At 39.5% G+C, this 17,141-nt stretch overlaps 1 protein-coding gene and 1 long non-coding RNA gene across 17 annotated transcripts in view; one reads left to right on the forward strand and one right to left on the reverse strand.

Annotated features, from left to right (window-relative positions):
• The window catches only part of NFIB (nuclear factor I B), a 450,108-nt gene that overhangs the window by 193,408 nt on the left and 239,559 nt on the right, over positions 1-17,141 (forward strand). For 5 of the 16 annotated variants that reach the window (XM_034967170.4, XM_057298745.2, XM_057298751.2 and 2 more), the window contains exon 1: positions 16,772-16,898. The exons of 10 other annotated variants lie outside the window; for them this stretch is intronic. In XM_034967170.4, coding sequence (XP_034823061.1) covers positions 16,881-16,898 — 18 coding nt within the window. In that variant the 5' untranslated portion in view covers positions 16,772-16,880. Of the gene's footprint in view, positions 1-16,580; positions 16,899-17,141 lie in introns of those variants that run through there. One more of the 16 variants, XM_057298750.2, reaches the window with a different exon arrangement.
• The window catches only part of LOC129393106 (uncharacterized), a 44,118-nt gene that overhangs the window by 20,996 nt on the left and 5,981 nt on the right, over positions 1-17,141 (reverse strand). The gene's annotated exons all lie outside the window — the stretch shown is intronic.

Consider the following 17,141-nt stretch of genomic DNA (forward strand, 5'->3'; position numbering starts at 1 on the left):
GGATCCAAGGGGGGGAAGGAGGGGCAGGAGAAAGGAGGAGAGGGAGATGGATAGATAGATGGATGGATGAAGGAAAAAATTGATAACATAAAAGAAAGAGAAAGAAACAAGAATGAGGGAAGGAGGGAAGAAAGGAAGGAAGAAAAGAAGAAAAGAAGAGAAAACCCTAATGTATTACTGTGTGTCTACCACAAGTCACACGGTAGCTGAGGTGATGAGCTAGGTATATTTCACATGTTTTCTGGTTTAATCTTTGCTGATCTACTTCCCACAATGACTCTCTCCAGTATTCATTATTAGCCTTCACTTCTGTAGATAAAATAAAGGGAAGCTCAGATGTTAGGTCACTAGCTATGAACACACAGCTGATAGATTGCAAAGAGGTTCAAACTCCAGTTGTTCTACTCCTAAGCTCATTTTCTTTCCAACCGCAAATACATATTTTCTTTTCTTTTCTTTTTTTTTTTTTGAGATGGAGTCTCGCTCTGTCACCCAGGCTGGAGTGCAGTGGCGCGATCTCTGCTCACTGCAACCTCCGCCTCCCGGGTTCACGCCATTCTCCTGCCTCAGCCTCCCGAGTATTTGAGACTACAAGCGCCCGCCACCATGCCCGGCTAATTTTTTGTATTTTTAGTAGAGATGGGGTTTCACCGTGTTAGACAGGATGGTCTCGATCTTCTGACCTTGTGATCCGCCCGCCTCGGCCTCCCAAAGTGCTGGGATTACAGGCGTGAGCCACTGCGCCCGGCTACATATTTTCTTTTCTTTCAATTTAGCACTGCCTGAGTTAATGGCAACATACAGCTACACATAGAGAGCCAGAAGGTAAAAATATTAAGAAAAGAATCAACACCGAGGAACAGAGGGACAAAGGGAAAGTGGCCAGTACATGCATTTACTGCCCAGTCTAATGTAATTGAATTATTTACAATTACATCTTGAAATTACAAAACATAGAATTCATAAACAAGAAAGGTTTCAAGACAATGGAACCCATAATAATATGGATTTGACCTTGAGGGAATTTGGCAGACAGCATCAGTGTCTGAAACAAAAGTAAACTGAAAAGAAAAACAGTTGAATGTATAAAAGCCAAGACTCTTCTTGGGAAATGTGGAGCCCGAGGCCAGATGGATGCCAAAGGTCTTCAAAATGACATCAAAGGAGCTTTAGGAAGTTGGAAACGTGTGGTCTGGGCATGTGTCCCCCGCCACCCCAGTGGGGCTCCAAATGCCAACTCAGGGTTAGAAAATGAGAACTGAAATTTTAAAGTGAGGAGATGTGCACTTCCGAGTATACACATAAAATGTCTAATTCAAAGACTATAGAGTAAACACCAATGCAATAATGACCCCAAGTCAAGAAATATAACATTGCCAGGTCCGCACCCCATCACCTCCCTCTCCTGAGAGGTAACCATTATTATGATTTTTCTCACCATCATTTCCTTGCTTTTACTTTTTTATTTTGATTTCAGCACTTTTGTATGCCTGTTTTTGAACTTTACATAAATAAAATCGTACTGCATGTATCCTTTTATGACTTGCTTCTTTCTTTCAACCGTGTGTTGTATATAAATAATACAATGCATTTATCCATTCTGTGGTTGAGGGAACTTTTGCTTGTTTCTCCTCTGGAGCATTTATGAACTATTCTACTGAGAACTTCTTGTATATGTTACCTTCTGCACATGTGCAGGAGTCTCCCTAGGGTAGCAGCCAGAAAACTATCACCCACAAGCCAAATAGAACCTGTTAACTGCTCTTACATGGGTTGAGAGCTACGAATGGTTTTTACATTCTGAAATGGTTGGAAGAACAAAAACAAAGAAGAATAATATCCCATGACATGGAAAAGTTTTATGAAATTCAAATTTCAGTATCCATATATAAAGTTTTATGGAAACACAGCCAGGCTCATTGTTTATATATTGTCCGTGGCCCCTTTGTGTAACATTGGCAGAGTTGAGTAGTTGTGACGGAGAGGGTATGACCTGCAAAACCTAAAATCTGGGCATTATGGCTACAAAATGCCCAGTTTAAACTGAAAAATTCAACAGCGCTTCTTACTTAGATAAAAAGGGAAAAAAGCAAAAAATAAATAAATAAATAAATAAAGTGTTTCGATGTGGTGACTGCAGAGCATTAAACCAAGCACAGGAGCTTTCTAAGCACAGGCTCTGGGCCACTGCGCAGGTCCATGCCCATGAAGCTGGTCCTGCTGAAAATATCTAGTCCTTTACAGGAAAGGCTTATGGACCACAGCTTCAGAGCATATCTCTAGAAGTGAGATTATAAGCATCTTAGAAAAAGTGAGTTGCTATATACAAAACACCCAGCAATGCCTGGTTACTTGTAAGCATTACCATAAATAGGTGGCTCTCTTCCTTCCCACTTTCCACCTGGGTTTCCCCAGGCCCATGAGGTCAGTCTGTAGAGTCATTTTCCAAAAATGTCAGGTGCTCAGCTGGTGGTCAGTTACCATAATAGCTGATGATAATTTGGTTAAATACCACCACAATCCCACTCCCTTCAGGGCTCATACATTTATAAAAACATATCTCTGAATAAAAATGACTTTTAGGCCCAAGGGAATAAAGGAATTAAAATCCACAGGTGCTAATTGCAGCTTCACGTTGTAACATGGTCTGAGCAGATTCAAGGTTTCTTGGAGAAAACTTGTTAAAAACAAGACAAAATACCAGAAGAGTTCATCCAAAGATAATATTGAAGGCACAAATCTGGAGAACTAACACTACCTGATTTCAAGACTTCTTATAACGACATAATGGTAACTAAGACAGTGTGGAATTGACATGGATAAAGACAAATAAATCAATGAAACAGATAGAAAAACAGAAATAGACCCACATGTATGTGGAAAACTGACTTTGGACAAAGGTTTGAACTCGATTCAGTGGGGGAAAAAAGTCTTTTCAATAGATGGTGTTGGAACAATTAAATATCCATATAAAAGTAATGAATTTTGACTCATACCTTGCACTAAATACAAAGTTTAACTGAAAATGGATTATAGATCTCAATATAAAACATAAAACTATAAAATTTCTGAAAGAAAACAGAAGGAAAAAATCTTTCATGATGTTGGATTAAGCAAAATGTCTTAGATATGAAGCCAAAAGCTCAATCCACAATTTTGACTTCATCGAACTTTAAAAATTCTGCTCTTCTAAAGAACCTGTTAAAAGGCTGAAAAGCAAAACCACAGTGTGGGAGAAAATACTGCAAATCAAACATCTAATAAAGGCTTTGTATTCACAGTATACAAAAAACTTAAAAATTCAGTAAGAAAACAACCCAATTTTTTAAATGGGCAAAAAGTTTTGAATACATATTTTACCAGAGAAGATATAGAAATGGCAAGTAAGCACATAAAGAGATGTTCAACACTATTAGTTATTAAAGAGACAAATACTACGGTGATAATGGGATACACTACATACTTACTAGAATGGCTAAAAATAAAAGGGCTTGATCACACTAAGTGCTGGTGAGGATGTGGAGGAATGGGAGCTCTCATACATTGCTGGTGGAATTGTGAAGTGATACAGCCACTTTTGGAAAACGGTGTTGACATTTTCTTAAAAAGTTAAACAGACACCTGCCATATCTGCCATATGCCCAGACATTCCATTGCTAGATATCTACCCAACAGAATTGAAAGTATATGTCCATACCAAGACTTGTACATGAATGTTCATAGCAGCTTTATTTGTAATAGCCAAAAATTGGAAAAAACCTAATTGTCCATCAACAGGTGACAGATAAATTGTGTTATACAATACAATGGAGTACTAATCAGTAATAAAAAGAAATGAACTATTGTTACAACAACATGGATGAATATCAAAATAATTATGCTGAAAGAAAGAAGCCAGATGAAAAAGAGTACATACTGTTTGATTCCATTTACATAAAATATTATAAAATGCAAATTAAGCTATAATGATAGAAAGTAGATCAGTGGTTGTAAGGGAGGTAGAAAAGGACAGAGGGATCACCAAGAGGCATATAAACATTTTTAGAGGTAACAGAAATGTTGCCTATCTTGATGGTGGTAATGGTTTCATGGGTGTATATGGATGTCAAAACTTATCAATTAGTACGCTTTAAACATGTGCAGTTTATTGTATGGCAGTTACACCTGAATAAACACGTTTTTTTAAAAAAAATATTGCAACATTAAAAGAGTGGAATTGTAAGCCTCAAAGTATGAAGAGAAATCTGCAACAGATATAAACTGGCAAAGGACTCATATGTAGAGTATACAAAGAACTCCTACAAATCAACAAGAAAAAGATAGAAGAGTGCAAATAAAAACGGGAAAAATATTTGAACAGACATTTCAAAGAGGATATCCAAAAGGTTAATAAGCAGATGAAAAGGTGCTCAGCCTCATCAGTCATTTGAAAAATGCAAATTAAAACCACATGGAAATATTGCTATACGTTGGAATATAGTCTTGATGAAGATGTGAAGCAATTAAAACTGATATACTGCTGGTGGGAGTATAAATTACTACATCCACTTTGGAAATCCATTTGGCATTGTCTACTAAAATTTACCACAGGCATACTTTATAACTGAGAAATTCTGCTCATAGGCTTATACCCCAAAAGAATGCATACTTATGTGTAACAGAAAACATGTAGACAATGTTCATATCTCCATTATTTATATTGGCCTCAAACTGGAAACAACCCAAGGTTTGTTGGGTACAGAATAGATAAACTGTGTTGTATGCATACAATAGAATTCCATACTGCAATGTGGAAACAACAAAACAAAACACGGTTACCTGCAATCGCAGAGAGGAATGTCACATGAAAGGCTGAACGAAATAATTCAGACATAACAGTAAATATTGTATGCTTTTTCTTATGTAAAGTTCAAAACCAGGCAGTACAAGTTTGTATTGTTAGAAATCAGTACAGCGGTTGTCTTTGGGAAGAAGATTAGGGCTAGTAATTTGCTGAGACTGGGAGACGGTTTCTGCATTGCCAATAATTTTTCATTTCTTAAGATGTATGGTGGTGACATGGAAAATACATTTAGCTATACACTCGTGATGTATACTTTCCTAGATACACATTATATAGAAAGTTGTTCTTTTCGGTGTTATGTAATATTCAATGGTATGACCACACGACAATTTCTTTTTTGAAAGCACAGGAAGAGAGACAAGGCAGTCACTTAGGTGTTACTTTTTAGGGATCCAAAGACTTAGGCCAAGGCTGCTGAAGTGACTCTTTTCTCTTCAGTGACTAAGTTTGACCAGGCTTTAGTGTGGAGTAGTTGAACTATAAAGGTGCCCACGATATGTCTCCCCATTAGGGAGTTGTGGGGCCTAGAATGAGCCCTAAGGGAAGGAGGAGAGATTTTAAGGGTGGGTGCAAGCCACTCTGTTGAGTGGGAGGATGAGGAAAGAGGGGTGAAGAAAAAGTCTGCTTATAATTCATGGCTAAGAGCTAAGGCTCTAGAACCACATTTCCTAGGTTCAAATCCTGCCTCTGATACCTGCAAGCTATTGACCTTGGGTGATTTATTTATTCTCTATGCACACACATCTTCTCATCTGTAAAACAGAGACAAGATTACACCTGTAATATAGGATTATTAGGAGGATCAAATGAGTTAATGTATTTCATAAGTGTTGTGAAAGTGAGCATAAGCCAGAGTGAAAGGGCATACATCTCTCAAAGCATTCAGGCTTGCAGGGTGCTGCCAAGGAGAGACCAAGGTGGTTCCAGATCAGCTGCCAAAGCTCTACAATAGCGTTCCTTGGAGGCTGCTCTATCCTCTCTCCTCTCTAGATACCCCTGAATACCCCTGATTGACTGTAGGCTGTAGAAAGGCTTTGCACACTTCTCATTTCCTTCTTTTGATAAAAGCCTTCCTGCAAGACTTCTAGAACTATCAGACCACCCTTCCGACCTCATTGAACAGACTGGCAAGCTCATGGCCTCAGAACAACAGCACACAAGCTCTATGTTTCTGTTAGTTATAGCCTCATTTTCCCCTCCCACTCCCCATCCGTCTCTCTCCTCCACACTAGAATATCACTGGTTTTGTTCATACTGTATTTCCTGGGCACAGCAGGCATTCACTTGTTGCCTGATAAGTGACGACGTCTTCTTCAATAGATGACTAACACTCTTTGTGTTGGTAGATTCTGATATGTTCTCAATTCTTAGCATTTGGGCAGCATCATTCAATGCCTGTCACCAAAGCACCTTTTGGACACTGCTCCGGTCCTCACTGCTCCCGTCTCAACTTGAGCACAGGGCGTGGCACAGGGGAGGTGCTCCATAAATATTTATGAACATGCAGTTGCTCAAGATGCTGTTAAATTTCTTACCTTTCTAGGAAAAACCTAAAAGTAACCTTGAGATAAAACTGCCCCCCAGAAACTTCAAACTACAACACAGTCTACTTTATATCCATCTCTCTTGGCATCAGGGAGCTAGGGAGATTCTTCTTGTGTTTTTTTTTTTTTTTTTTTTGACGGAGTCTCGCTCTGTTGCCCAGGCTGGAGTGCAGTGACACGATCTCTGCTGACGGCAACCTCTGCCTCCCAGGTTCAAGCGATTCTCCTGCCTCAGCCTCCCGAATAGCTGGGATTACAGGCGCATGCCACCACGCCCAGTTAGTTTTTGTATTTTTAGTAGAGACGGGGTTTCACCATGTTGGCCAGGCTGGTCTCTAACTCCTGACTTCAAGTGATCCACCAGCTTCGGCTTCCTAAAGTGCTGGCATTACAGGTGTGAGCCACCCCACCTGGCTTCCTCTTGGTTTTTAAACTATAATTGCAAATAAATGCTATCACAGGCCTAGGGGCACTCAGAGAGGCTTGGAGTCTGGTCATTGTCGCAGACCATATCTATTCTTGTTTATCATCTCTCACCCTATTTGAAGAACGAGGACAAAGAAAAGTAATAATCGATATATAGATTCAGAAAATATTTATTGAGAAAGGACTATGTTTCAGAAACAGTCCTACATATTTTGACAAATGAAAAATTTTGATCCCCAAACAACCACACTGAAGCAGGCATGATTTTCGAAGGTAAGGGAATCGTGGTTAAGAATCACTACCTGCCTTGTCCAGAGCCACATAGCCTTTGCGTGGCTAAGTCAGGATTTGAACCCAAAAAGTCAATGCCTCCAGGTCCAAGTTGAAAGCCTATATTCCATTACTTTCAGAACATACTGGAGAATGAATATAACCTTCTTACATTGACATGCCTCGTTTTCAACCCAAACTGGTTTACCCAGCTTGATAAGTTCTTTAATCCCCACAGGGTATTGAATGAATCCTGGCTATATCCAAAACTTAAATCCACACTCAAAGGAGGAAGATCTACCCTATTGATAATATTTAGAAGAATGTGCCTGGGGTTTAAAAGGCAATTTCAAAAGAAGAGTGATAAAAATGCTTTGAGGCATAGTGGAAAGCCTCCAAGGCAAGTCCTGTGACTGGGCCCCATTCATCTAGTAGTTTCATGTCCTTGCTGCATAAACTATTAAGCTATGGCGACAGGCTTGGGAATTAGAACGACCTGGATCATGAATGCTCTGACCTTCAATTGGTTACTCAGTCTTTCCAAACCTCCAGTGCCTCGTCTTTAAAAGAGCTTAGATGAAATACAGTACTGAGCACAGGGCGGAAGCATAGTGAGACCTCAGTAAATAGTAATTATTATCACTTGTCTTGATAGTACTTTTAATCTAAAGTTGGGAGAAACCATTGCCCCAGGGAGGCCTTGCTTAATTAAAGTGCTGCCATTGGCCTAAATTGGTCACAGAAGAGAAGATCCGGCTGGTAGGTAGTCATTTAAAATGCCCCCGAAAAAGCTTGCATATCTAGACCTCGGGGAAACTCAGTACAGAGGGGCTGGACTCCTATATATGAAGTAGAGAGCCCAAGCTGCCCAATTAACAGGGTGCTTTCATTAGAATATGGCCCATTAAGATCACATCTATGAATGAGCCTGGAGCCTGATTGAATATGGGCCTCTTCTTCACCCACCAAGAGAGTAACTGTAGACTCAACACGTACATAGTGTACGAGCTTCTCAATTATTCACCGTGTTGACTCTGTGGCACTCTATGTGTGTCCTCAGGTCTACCTCCATTTGGGAGCAAAACCTAGAGAGTGGCGTTCTGTCTAAAAAAACAAAGCACTGCAAGTACAAACTACACAGGATGCTTATGATGATAAAATGGCAGTGATTGTCATCAAATCCCATTTTCTAGGCAAATTTCTAAGAATTGTACAACAGACATGGATCATCATTCTTAGATGGTATACATTTGTCATTTTCATAGAATGGATTTATTAAAACACAGTTAAAAACTATTTTAAAAACTTTTTGCAAAACTTTTCAAAATCTTAAAATCATTAAAAAAAATGCTTGGTTGCACCATGTGTTCTGATTTAGTGATCGGAAAATAGGGTCTCTGTACAGAGGGAATCTTTATATTTTTTAGGATGATGATTCTCTGTTAGGGTCTTAGCACATGATCACATTTCTGTGAGGTATGTCAGATAAGAATATTATAAAGGATTTAACTTTTTAGTTAGGTACTTCCTTTATCAATTAGAGCATATTTGATGATAAAGTGATCATCCTCCCTCACTTGCATTCTGTTACTGGTTTTCGTTTGTTTGTTTCTTTGTTTTCTGTTTTGATTTTTGAGACGGAGTCTCTCTCTGTTGCCCAGGCTGGAGTGCAGTGGCACGATCTTGGCTCACTTCAACCTCTGCCTCCCGCGTTCAAGTGATTCTCCTGCCTCAGCTTCCCGAGTAGCTGAGACTACAGGCCTGTGCCACCACCCACGCCCAGCTAGTTTTTTGTATTTTTAGTAGAGATGGGGTTTCACCGTATTAGCCAGGATGGTCTTGATCTCCTGACCTCGTGATCTGCCTGCCTCAGCCTCCCAAAGTGCTGGGATTACAGGCGTGAGCCACTGTGCCCGGCCTGTTACTGAGTTTTTAATAAGAGAAAGATGGCTGGGCGTGGTGGCTCACGCCTATAATCCCAGCACTTTGGGAGGCTGAGGCGGGTGGATCATGAGGTCAGGAGTTGGAGACCAGCCTGGCCAATATGGTGAAACTCCATCTCTACTAAAAATACAAAAATTGGCCAGGCATGGTGGTACGCACCTGTAGTCTCAGCTGCTCGGGAGGCTGAGGCAGAAGAATTGCTTGAACCTGGGAGGTGGAGGTTGCAGTGAGCCGAGGTTGCGCCACTGCACTCCAGCCTGGGTGACAGAGTGAGACTCCGTCTTAAAAAAAAAAAAAAAAGAAAAGAAAAAGAGAAAGACAAGGAGTCACTCACTGTGAGTGGGCCCAGGATTTGCAGGGGGGTCAGGTGTTTGGCATGTGGACATCAAATGTTAATTATGACCTGGAGCATAAAAGGTGACGAGTGGCTATCCTGGGACATTTCAGTCTATAAAGGAGCTTGTGGTCACAGTAGTTATGGTGAGGCTGCTCATACTGGCACACAGAAGCCCCTTCCCCACATGCTCTGAAAAAAACAGTAATACAAAGAGTGCTTGTTTAGAGTCAGGAGGTGTCCTTTAGGATGCTGGCACTGCAACTAACTAGCTTAGCAGCCATAAGTAAGTCACTTTACCTCTCTGAACTTTGTTTTTCATCTATAAGAAGAGCATTTGATCTAGATCAAGAACTGTACACTTAGGGGTATAGAAAGCAAGTCAGAAATCTAAGTGAGGAAAGCAGGCCAATATGATACAAGAAGGGGCAAAGGGGACTGTGGAGACCAAGCCCCATCTAAAGGGGGCAGTTGCTACTCCACTCCAAACTCTTCGTGTTACGTGCAACACTTGCCCAAAAAGTCTCACCTTCCACTTTTTCAAAAAAAGCAAAATATCTAGATTTTTCAACAAAATATATCAAGTTTTAAATGTTAACGGTAAATATCAACATTACAAATTTAGGAGGGAAAACACAAAAGTTGGTTCCAGTTTTGTTTCTTAATCTCTTATCTACAGGTCTCAAAAGTCTCTTTTAATTTTAACAACTTTACAATTCTGTGACCATTTGTCACTAATTTCACAATTTTGTGACCATTCACTAATATCAACAATACAAATAGAAAATTCAGTGGAAAAATTATGAAATGAAATTATATTCATTTTAAGATTATAACTATGCAATCATATATATATATTACATATAAGCAGATACCAGATATATGCACATGAAACACATTTTTTAGGTGATGGGACTGTGGGTGGATATCTTTTTTATCTTGTTAATTGTTCATTTAAAGTATCTCTACTATTTTCATATAACCAAAAAAAAATTAAAGATAATGGTTAAAATATATATATATATTAAGGGCAGCTCAGGGCCCCATGCCATGGCTCACACCTATAATCCTAGCACTTTGGGAGGCTGAGGCAGGAAGACCACTTGAGCCCAGGAGTTTGAGACCAGACTAGGGCAACATGGTGACATCCCATCTCTACAAAAAAATGTAAAAAATTATCCAGGCATGGTGGTGCACACCTGTGGTGGCAGCTACTCAGGAGGCTGAGGTGGGAGGATCCCTTGGGTCTGGAGGTCAGGGATGTAGTGAGCCCTGACAGCACCACTGCACTCCAGGTTTGGTGACAGAGTAAGACCTTATCACAAAAGAAAAAAAGGCGGGGAGCAATTCAGAAGGTGCCAGATATGAAGAGAAAAAAGTAGAGGCAGTGACTTTAGGTATGTTCCTAAAACTTGTATTTCTATTCTGACCTCCATATTTGCTTGTCAATTATCCTCGAACAAAAAGTTGGTAAAAGAAAGCAGTACTGGTTGGGTGCTAGGTAAATTCTATGTGCCTGAATTTTTCCATCTACCACTGCTCCCTTCTCTCTTCTTCTGTTTACAAAAATATTTCTCACATCATGAACCATAGTGGTATCAAAATTTTCCCAACTTTGTTTGTTTGACTTTTGAATATATTATAGGAGGGTTTTGTTTTGGTTTGTTTTGTTTTAGTGGATGAAGTGGGATGAGAAGGGCAGCTGACTTATCATCCCTAATTACATTTTTCTTTGGTTTCTATGTGAACACTATTTTCATTCTACAACCCCACATCAGCTGCTTGCAAAGTGAGCAGAAAACCACAGGTTGTTATTTAGAGTTTATTTGAAGGTTTTCAAAACACCCCATGAGAAGGCTACTCTTTTCTAAACAAATTTGGAGGAAAATATTAGCACAACAGAATAGAAGGCCTTCATATCACGAACGCAGAGATCCTCAAAAACCTATCTCTCCTTGCATGGCAGCACCCAGCCCAAGGTCCAGACCCATGCTAAGCATGCAATGTGTGTTTGTAGTAGGAATGAATTCCTCCTCTACTCCCTGGGCTGCACCTACGATTTCTTACGTACGGAATATAGACACAAAATATAGTTATTGATCTTCTTTAAGTAAAAGGCAACTTGAAATGATATCAACATGTTCTAGATATGCCAACAGGAATCTGTGACACTGGGGACATTTGGCCACAGGATTTGAATATAGGGGAATTAACATTGACTTTCTTTTGAATGTGGCCTCACTGAGCAAAAGGCAGGATGGTCTTTTGCCAGGACTATACTGAAGGATCAGTAGACTGTCTAGCGCTTTCGTGCATCCTGTTGCCTCACTAATTTCTGGATTGCCAGATGCCTCTGTTTTTTGAAAATGGTTAAAAAAAATACCTTAGTAATTCTGTTGTTTCAGAAACCTTACATATGGCATAAAATATCCTGAAATTTTTTGCAGAAAACACTTGCTTTTTTATGCTCAATTTAATCATTATAGCTGAAATTGATTCCAATTTATTGTTTTCTTTTTAAGGGCATTTTGATGGTTGAAATTCTAAAGTTGCACAAAAGTGTGAGTAAGCAAGATAGGAAGATTAATTGCTCACAGTATTTTTATAAGTCTTAAAAACATAAATAGCCTAAGAAATCGTTGATACTTCAAACTGAGAATTCATAACAATTGCAATAAACATTATTTTTTAAAGCTAGAAGGCATCCTGGATTTACCACTGTTGAATCAGAGAGCAGATTTTTCACACATTGAGTCATAACTGCAGGCTTTTTTTTTTTTTTTTCTGTAAACCACTTTAACCTGCTCTTGAAAACCTCTGGTTGGTGCATGGAATAAGTCTGAGTCTGTCTCTATTTAGCTTGTGAAATTTAACAAGGCCATAGCCTGGGGTTGGTAAGGCTATGAGCCATACCACCATCTCAGGTTTTTGATGACACCACAAACCACTTGAGATTTATTATGTTAGCAGATGTCATCAGATCTATGTGTGCACAGGTGCAGCATGTAGTTAGTGAAAGAAGGAACACTGCATGTGTATATTTATTTTTGTACCCATACTCTCAATGGTTAGAAAATGACCCAGTGTGCCTGTCCTGGGCAGTGTGGTGTTTCAACTCCACTGCAGATGCCTATCTTGTAATTTCTTGAAGTCTTTTCCACAAATATAATTCTTTATGATGGGCGACTATGTCTTGTAGGAATGGTATCGCATTTGTTTTTACCATCAATATCTAAAGAAGAGGCATAATGAATTACAGCTGAAGAGTGCTATAACCAATGAATAATACAAATTATTACCATGACTTGTTATTTATGCCTGGGTTTTCCTCTTACAGGACAATACACTGGACATGCACTCTCCCATCCTGAATAAAAGTAGTGCAGGGACAGCTCTCATCTATTGAAATCTGACAAAATGCCAACATTTGGCACTTTATAAATGTCCTAATTTAAGCCTCCCTATTTTTATATAATTAGGAAATATTTAAAACCATTGCCTGAGGCAATAAGAAATATGAATCTTTCCAAATTTATATTAAAAATACAATATGCATTTTAAATTCTAAAAATAGTTATCCAATTGTTTTAAAAGAATATGTTTATATGTTCATATTCAAAAATATATTATGTATTTTTTAAATTCTAAAAATATTATTTTTCAATATCCAATTGTTTTAAAAGATGGTATATGTTTTATTTAGTATTGCATCCTAAATATGCCACTATCTTTATTACATACTTTAAATTTGCACAAATTCTGGTATAATAATGGACTAAATATAAAAATCTAATAAACCAGGGTGTACCCTTTAATAATATAAAAATCATAGAAATTAAAACACACTTTCTCTATTTTTGAGAAATAGAAGAGTAAGACAAAATAAACACCTTTGGGGTAATGACTGAAAATTACTGGTTTAGATGGGGTAGAGGAATTACTTCAATTATGATATAAAGCATTGTAATAATGCAGGCCTTTTAGAAATAATTATATAGTGATTATTCTCAAAGATAAATATACACAGATGTTGCTAGTACATTTTTTAAATTCTTAATTTGAAGAAAACATACAGAAACTGCATTACCAGTTAATTGGCTTTAGGAAGAACCAGAAAAATCTTAACTGCAAGTGTATTTGTGAAGCTTCTGGTAAGTTCTATGGAATGAATTGTGCCTGCAACTTAAGGCAGAAAAAAATGTCATTTAAAAACATTGGAATCACTCAGTTAGATGTGCCAGAGGCCCAAAATGCTTAACTAGTGTTGGACAGTGCTTATTTTTAAAAAATGAATAATTAGTTATAATTTATAACAAAAGATTAATATAAAAAGATACTGGACCTTAATTATATTCTTAGAAAGACTTTCAACCAAGATAATTTTCATTTAAAAAGGAGCATCTATTTCAAAACACTTCTCAGTTTTTTGCATATTTATTTACATTGCAAAATATGAAAACCAGAAAAGCAGGCGACGTTGTAGATTAAAAGACCATAACTATTTACCAATTAAAAAATTTAGAAGCAACAACACGTTGAGGTAACTAAAAATTAGCAAGACCAATTTCTATAAGACATGCTTGAAAATCAGTCTCCCTATTTTATAAACCTTAGGTATCATCTAATGATAATATGTGTACATATTTGACCAACAGAAGAATGATGGATATAGGAATAAGTATCATTATAAGCTTCACATGTCAAAAGAAACAGACATCCAAATAAAAAGAGATAATATATGAAAGCCTGAACATGACACACAATGGTACATTCTATGACTAAATAAAATGCTTAGATAGAAATTCTTTGACAGGTGATACAAACTCTGGATTCCTCCAAGTCATCATGAGAATGGAGGAAATACTTTTCTCTTTCTTTCCCTATTCCTTTTCCTATTTTGTGTCTCAAAATATTTCCTAAACAAATCTAGATTCTCTCTATAATGTCCTTTCTCCTTTGCATGTAATGACATTGGGAGGGATTGGTAATTCTGCTGCGGACTTCAAATAATAACAGAGAAGACTTTCTGTTGCACACTTACATAAAAGTTTTAGTATTTGATAACACTGCCCATGCAAGTGTTACTTACATGTTACTTATTTCTATATCCATCATTCTTCTGTTGGTCAAGTGTTATCCTCTCACTCTAAATACATTTTTTATTTAGCTGCATAGAATCTTTATATATTTGTTTCCTTAGTACTAAATGTGATTTACTTGACCATGAAACTACTATTTGGAAATCCTAGAATGAAAACAGATCTGTTTGTTACCCACTTGAACTGAGTGGGGAGACTGAGTTATAGCTATACTCGCTAAGTGGTTAAAATAACTTGGAGCAAGATAAACATTAAAAATTAATTTTCCTTGGGAAGTTATAGCTGAGTGTGGAGATAGCTACATGTGTGTATCCCCTCCCTCCCAGTCATTCATTCCCTTTCTCCAAGCTGTATATGCTAATTTTTTTGGAGGAGAAATTGGGAACTGTTAAACTTGCAGTTAAATTATTTTAAAGTTGGGCATTTTCTAAAGTCTAATTGGGCCAATCCCACTTTTAGTTTTGCACTTATTATCACTGAAAATAGCTATGTATATTATTCACACACAGCCAAACATATGTATGATGTGTATACAAGGGGAAAAAACTTTTTTTTGGTAATAAGGCCATGTCTTTTTTTTAAAAAAAAATACTGCGTGTTGTAGGAGGTATGAACCCGAACAATGTTGTTTAAGTTCTCCAGGACTTTGAGGGTAAACATAATTGAGATTAAAATACTGACGTGCTCGCATTTAGTAGAGAGATAAGAATAATTCATCGGGAGCTATTCTAGTCTCACTGGTAATCACATAATTCAACAGGGTTTTTAGAGAATACCTGAAGCTATCGTCGTCTGTTGTGCAATTACATAATTAGTCAGGATCTCTGTAATAAAATCTTTTCTAAATGTATGTGGGTTACTACTAAGTAAATGTTAGGGCTAGTGTTATATTTTTACTTTTAATACTTGTATAACAATTTAAACTGTTAAACATTATTTCCCGACATAACTACAGATACTTAACATGAAAAGAATTGCATTACTCAAAAACTAAGAAAAAAAAATCCCCCTACATATATTTGTTTCCAAAATGCTGATCAAACCTGCTTGCTTTATGAACATTAACTCGCTATCCAATCTCCTCTAGATCCTCTAGAGTGTTTACTTCTGAGAACTCCGGGGTTGTATATCTCTTTGGTGTTGGTTGTTTCACCCACTTCTAAATTACTGATCTTTTTTTTGATATTCGCGTGACTACCTATCAATATAAGTCAAAGTGCGCTCTTTCTGGTCTTTTTGCTTTAATGATAACGCTGCGCAGCCAGGAACATTTCGGAGTCCTCTTACACGGAAACAAACGTGGCCTGGCGAAGTCGAAGCCAGCAACGTGGCGGGAAGTGAGGAAGTAACAGCAATTCCTTATTCTTTATCATTATTGTTGTTTTAGAGTCTTTCCGCGGCGTTTTCGGCCGGGTTCCCGCTCCAGAAGGCCCGCGAGGGGCCCCTTGCCCGCGGCGCGCCGCAGACACACAGTCGGGAAGCACAAAGGCGCGCGGAGCCTGGGCAGCAGCCCCCGAGACGGTCACGCCCTCGCCGCTCTCCGGCCCCATGCGGCCGCACAAAGACCAGAGCCCCACCGCTACCCACGCACCCACCCACGCTCGAGAGGGGCGCCGCGCGGCGCAGGCCGCCACACCCACTCGGGCCCGCGCCCGCCTCCCGGGCCCCGGGCGCCCTGATGAATATGCATCGCGGCGCGCCCGCCCCCGGCTCCTCCTTTCGGTTTCCTTCCCGCCGCCAGGCGGAAGCGAAGAGCCGCGCTTCCCGCGCGCCCAGGCCGGCCGGGGTTGGGTGGGGCGGGGCGGGCCGCGAGCCGGAGAAAGAGAAAGCCAGGGAGGCGACTGCAGGAGGAGCGCGGGCCGGGCGCGGAAGGGTGCGCTGCTGGGTGGCGGTTCCGGGGCAGCCCCGCCGCGGGCCAGGCCAATCCGAGGGCGGGGAAGGGGCGATCGCGCGACCCCGGGGGCCGTGCCGGCTGCATCTGACCGGCGCAGCCCCACTCCTGGAGCCGCCCCGCTAAAACAACAATAAAACCCACCAAACACACACACACACACACATGCACACACGCACACGCGGGCGCACACACACACACCATCCTGGACGGCGTTCAAGTCAAGCACGAGAAACAGCCTTCTGCAAGGGAGAGGAAAGAAAGCTGGAAATCCAGACAGACTGAAGGGCTGCCTGCTTTTAGACTTGACTTTGACCGCCTTTTCTTCTCGGGCCAAGAACTGTGGCAGTGCAGAAATTACAATTAAAAAATACATAAGACTACTCCCGGATTGCCTTTTTTTTTTTTTTTAACTAAACACAAAAAGCGACACCAAAACAACCCCTGAGAAAATCCACAAATCTGTACCTGAGACACGTCAAGTCAGCGGCCCAGGGTTCTGTTACAGACTCAAGATCTCTTTTATTTAATGCAATACAGTGCGATGGTATGTGGCTTTGAAATGATGGGTTTTGTTTGCTTCTTTTATTCGTTCTTTGCACCCCCTCCTATCCCTGGCACAGTTTTTCTTTTCCTGTTTGTGGATTGCAAAGTGGCTGTTTTACCCCTTTCCTAAATGTCATTTTTGTTTTACAGGTTGTGAGCTATAGTGCTGCATTTGCAGAACTAATTTGCAAATATGCATTATTATTTAGCGTTGGCAACTTTAGTACATGTGACACACTCTTAT

The sequence above is a fragment of the Pan paniscus genome, chromosome 11 (genome assembly GCF_029289425.2).
Source record: "Pan paniscus chromosome 11, NHGRI_mPanPan1-v2.0_pri, whole genome shotgun sequence".
Taxonomy (NCBI): Eukaryota; Metazoa; Chordata; class Mammalia; order Primates; family Hominidae; genus Pan; species Pan paniscus.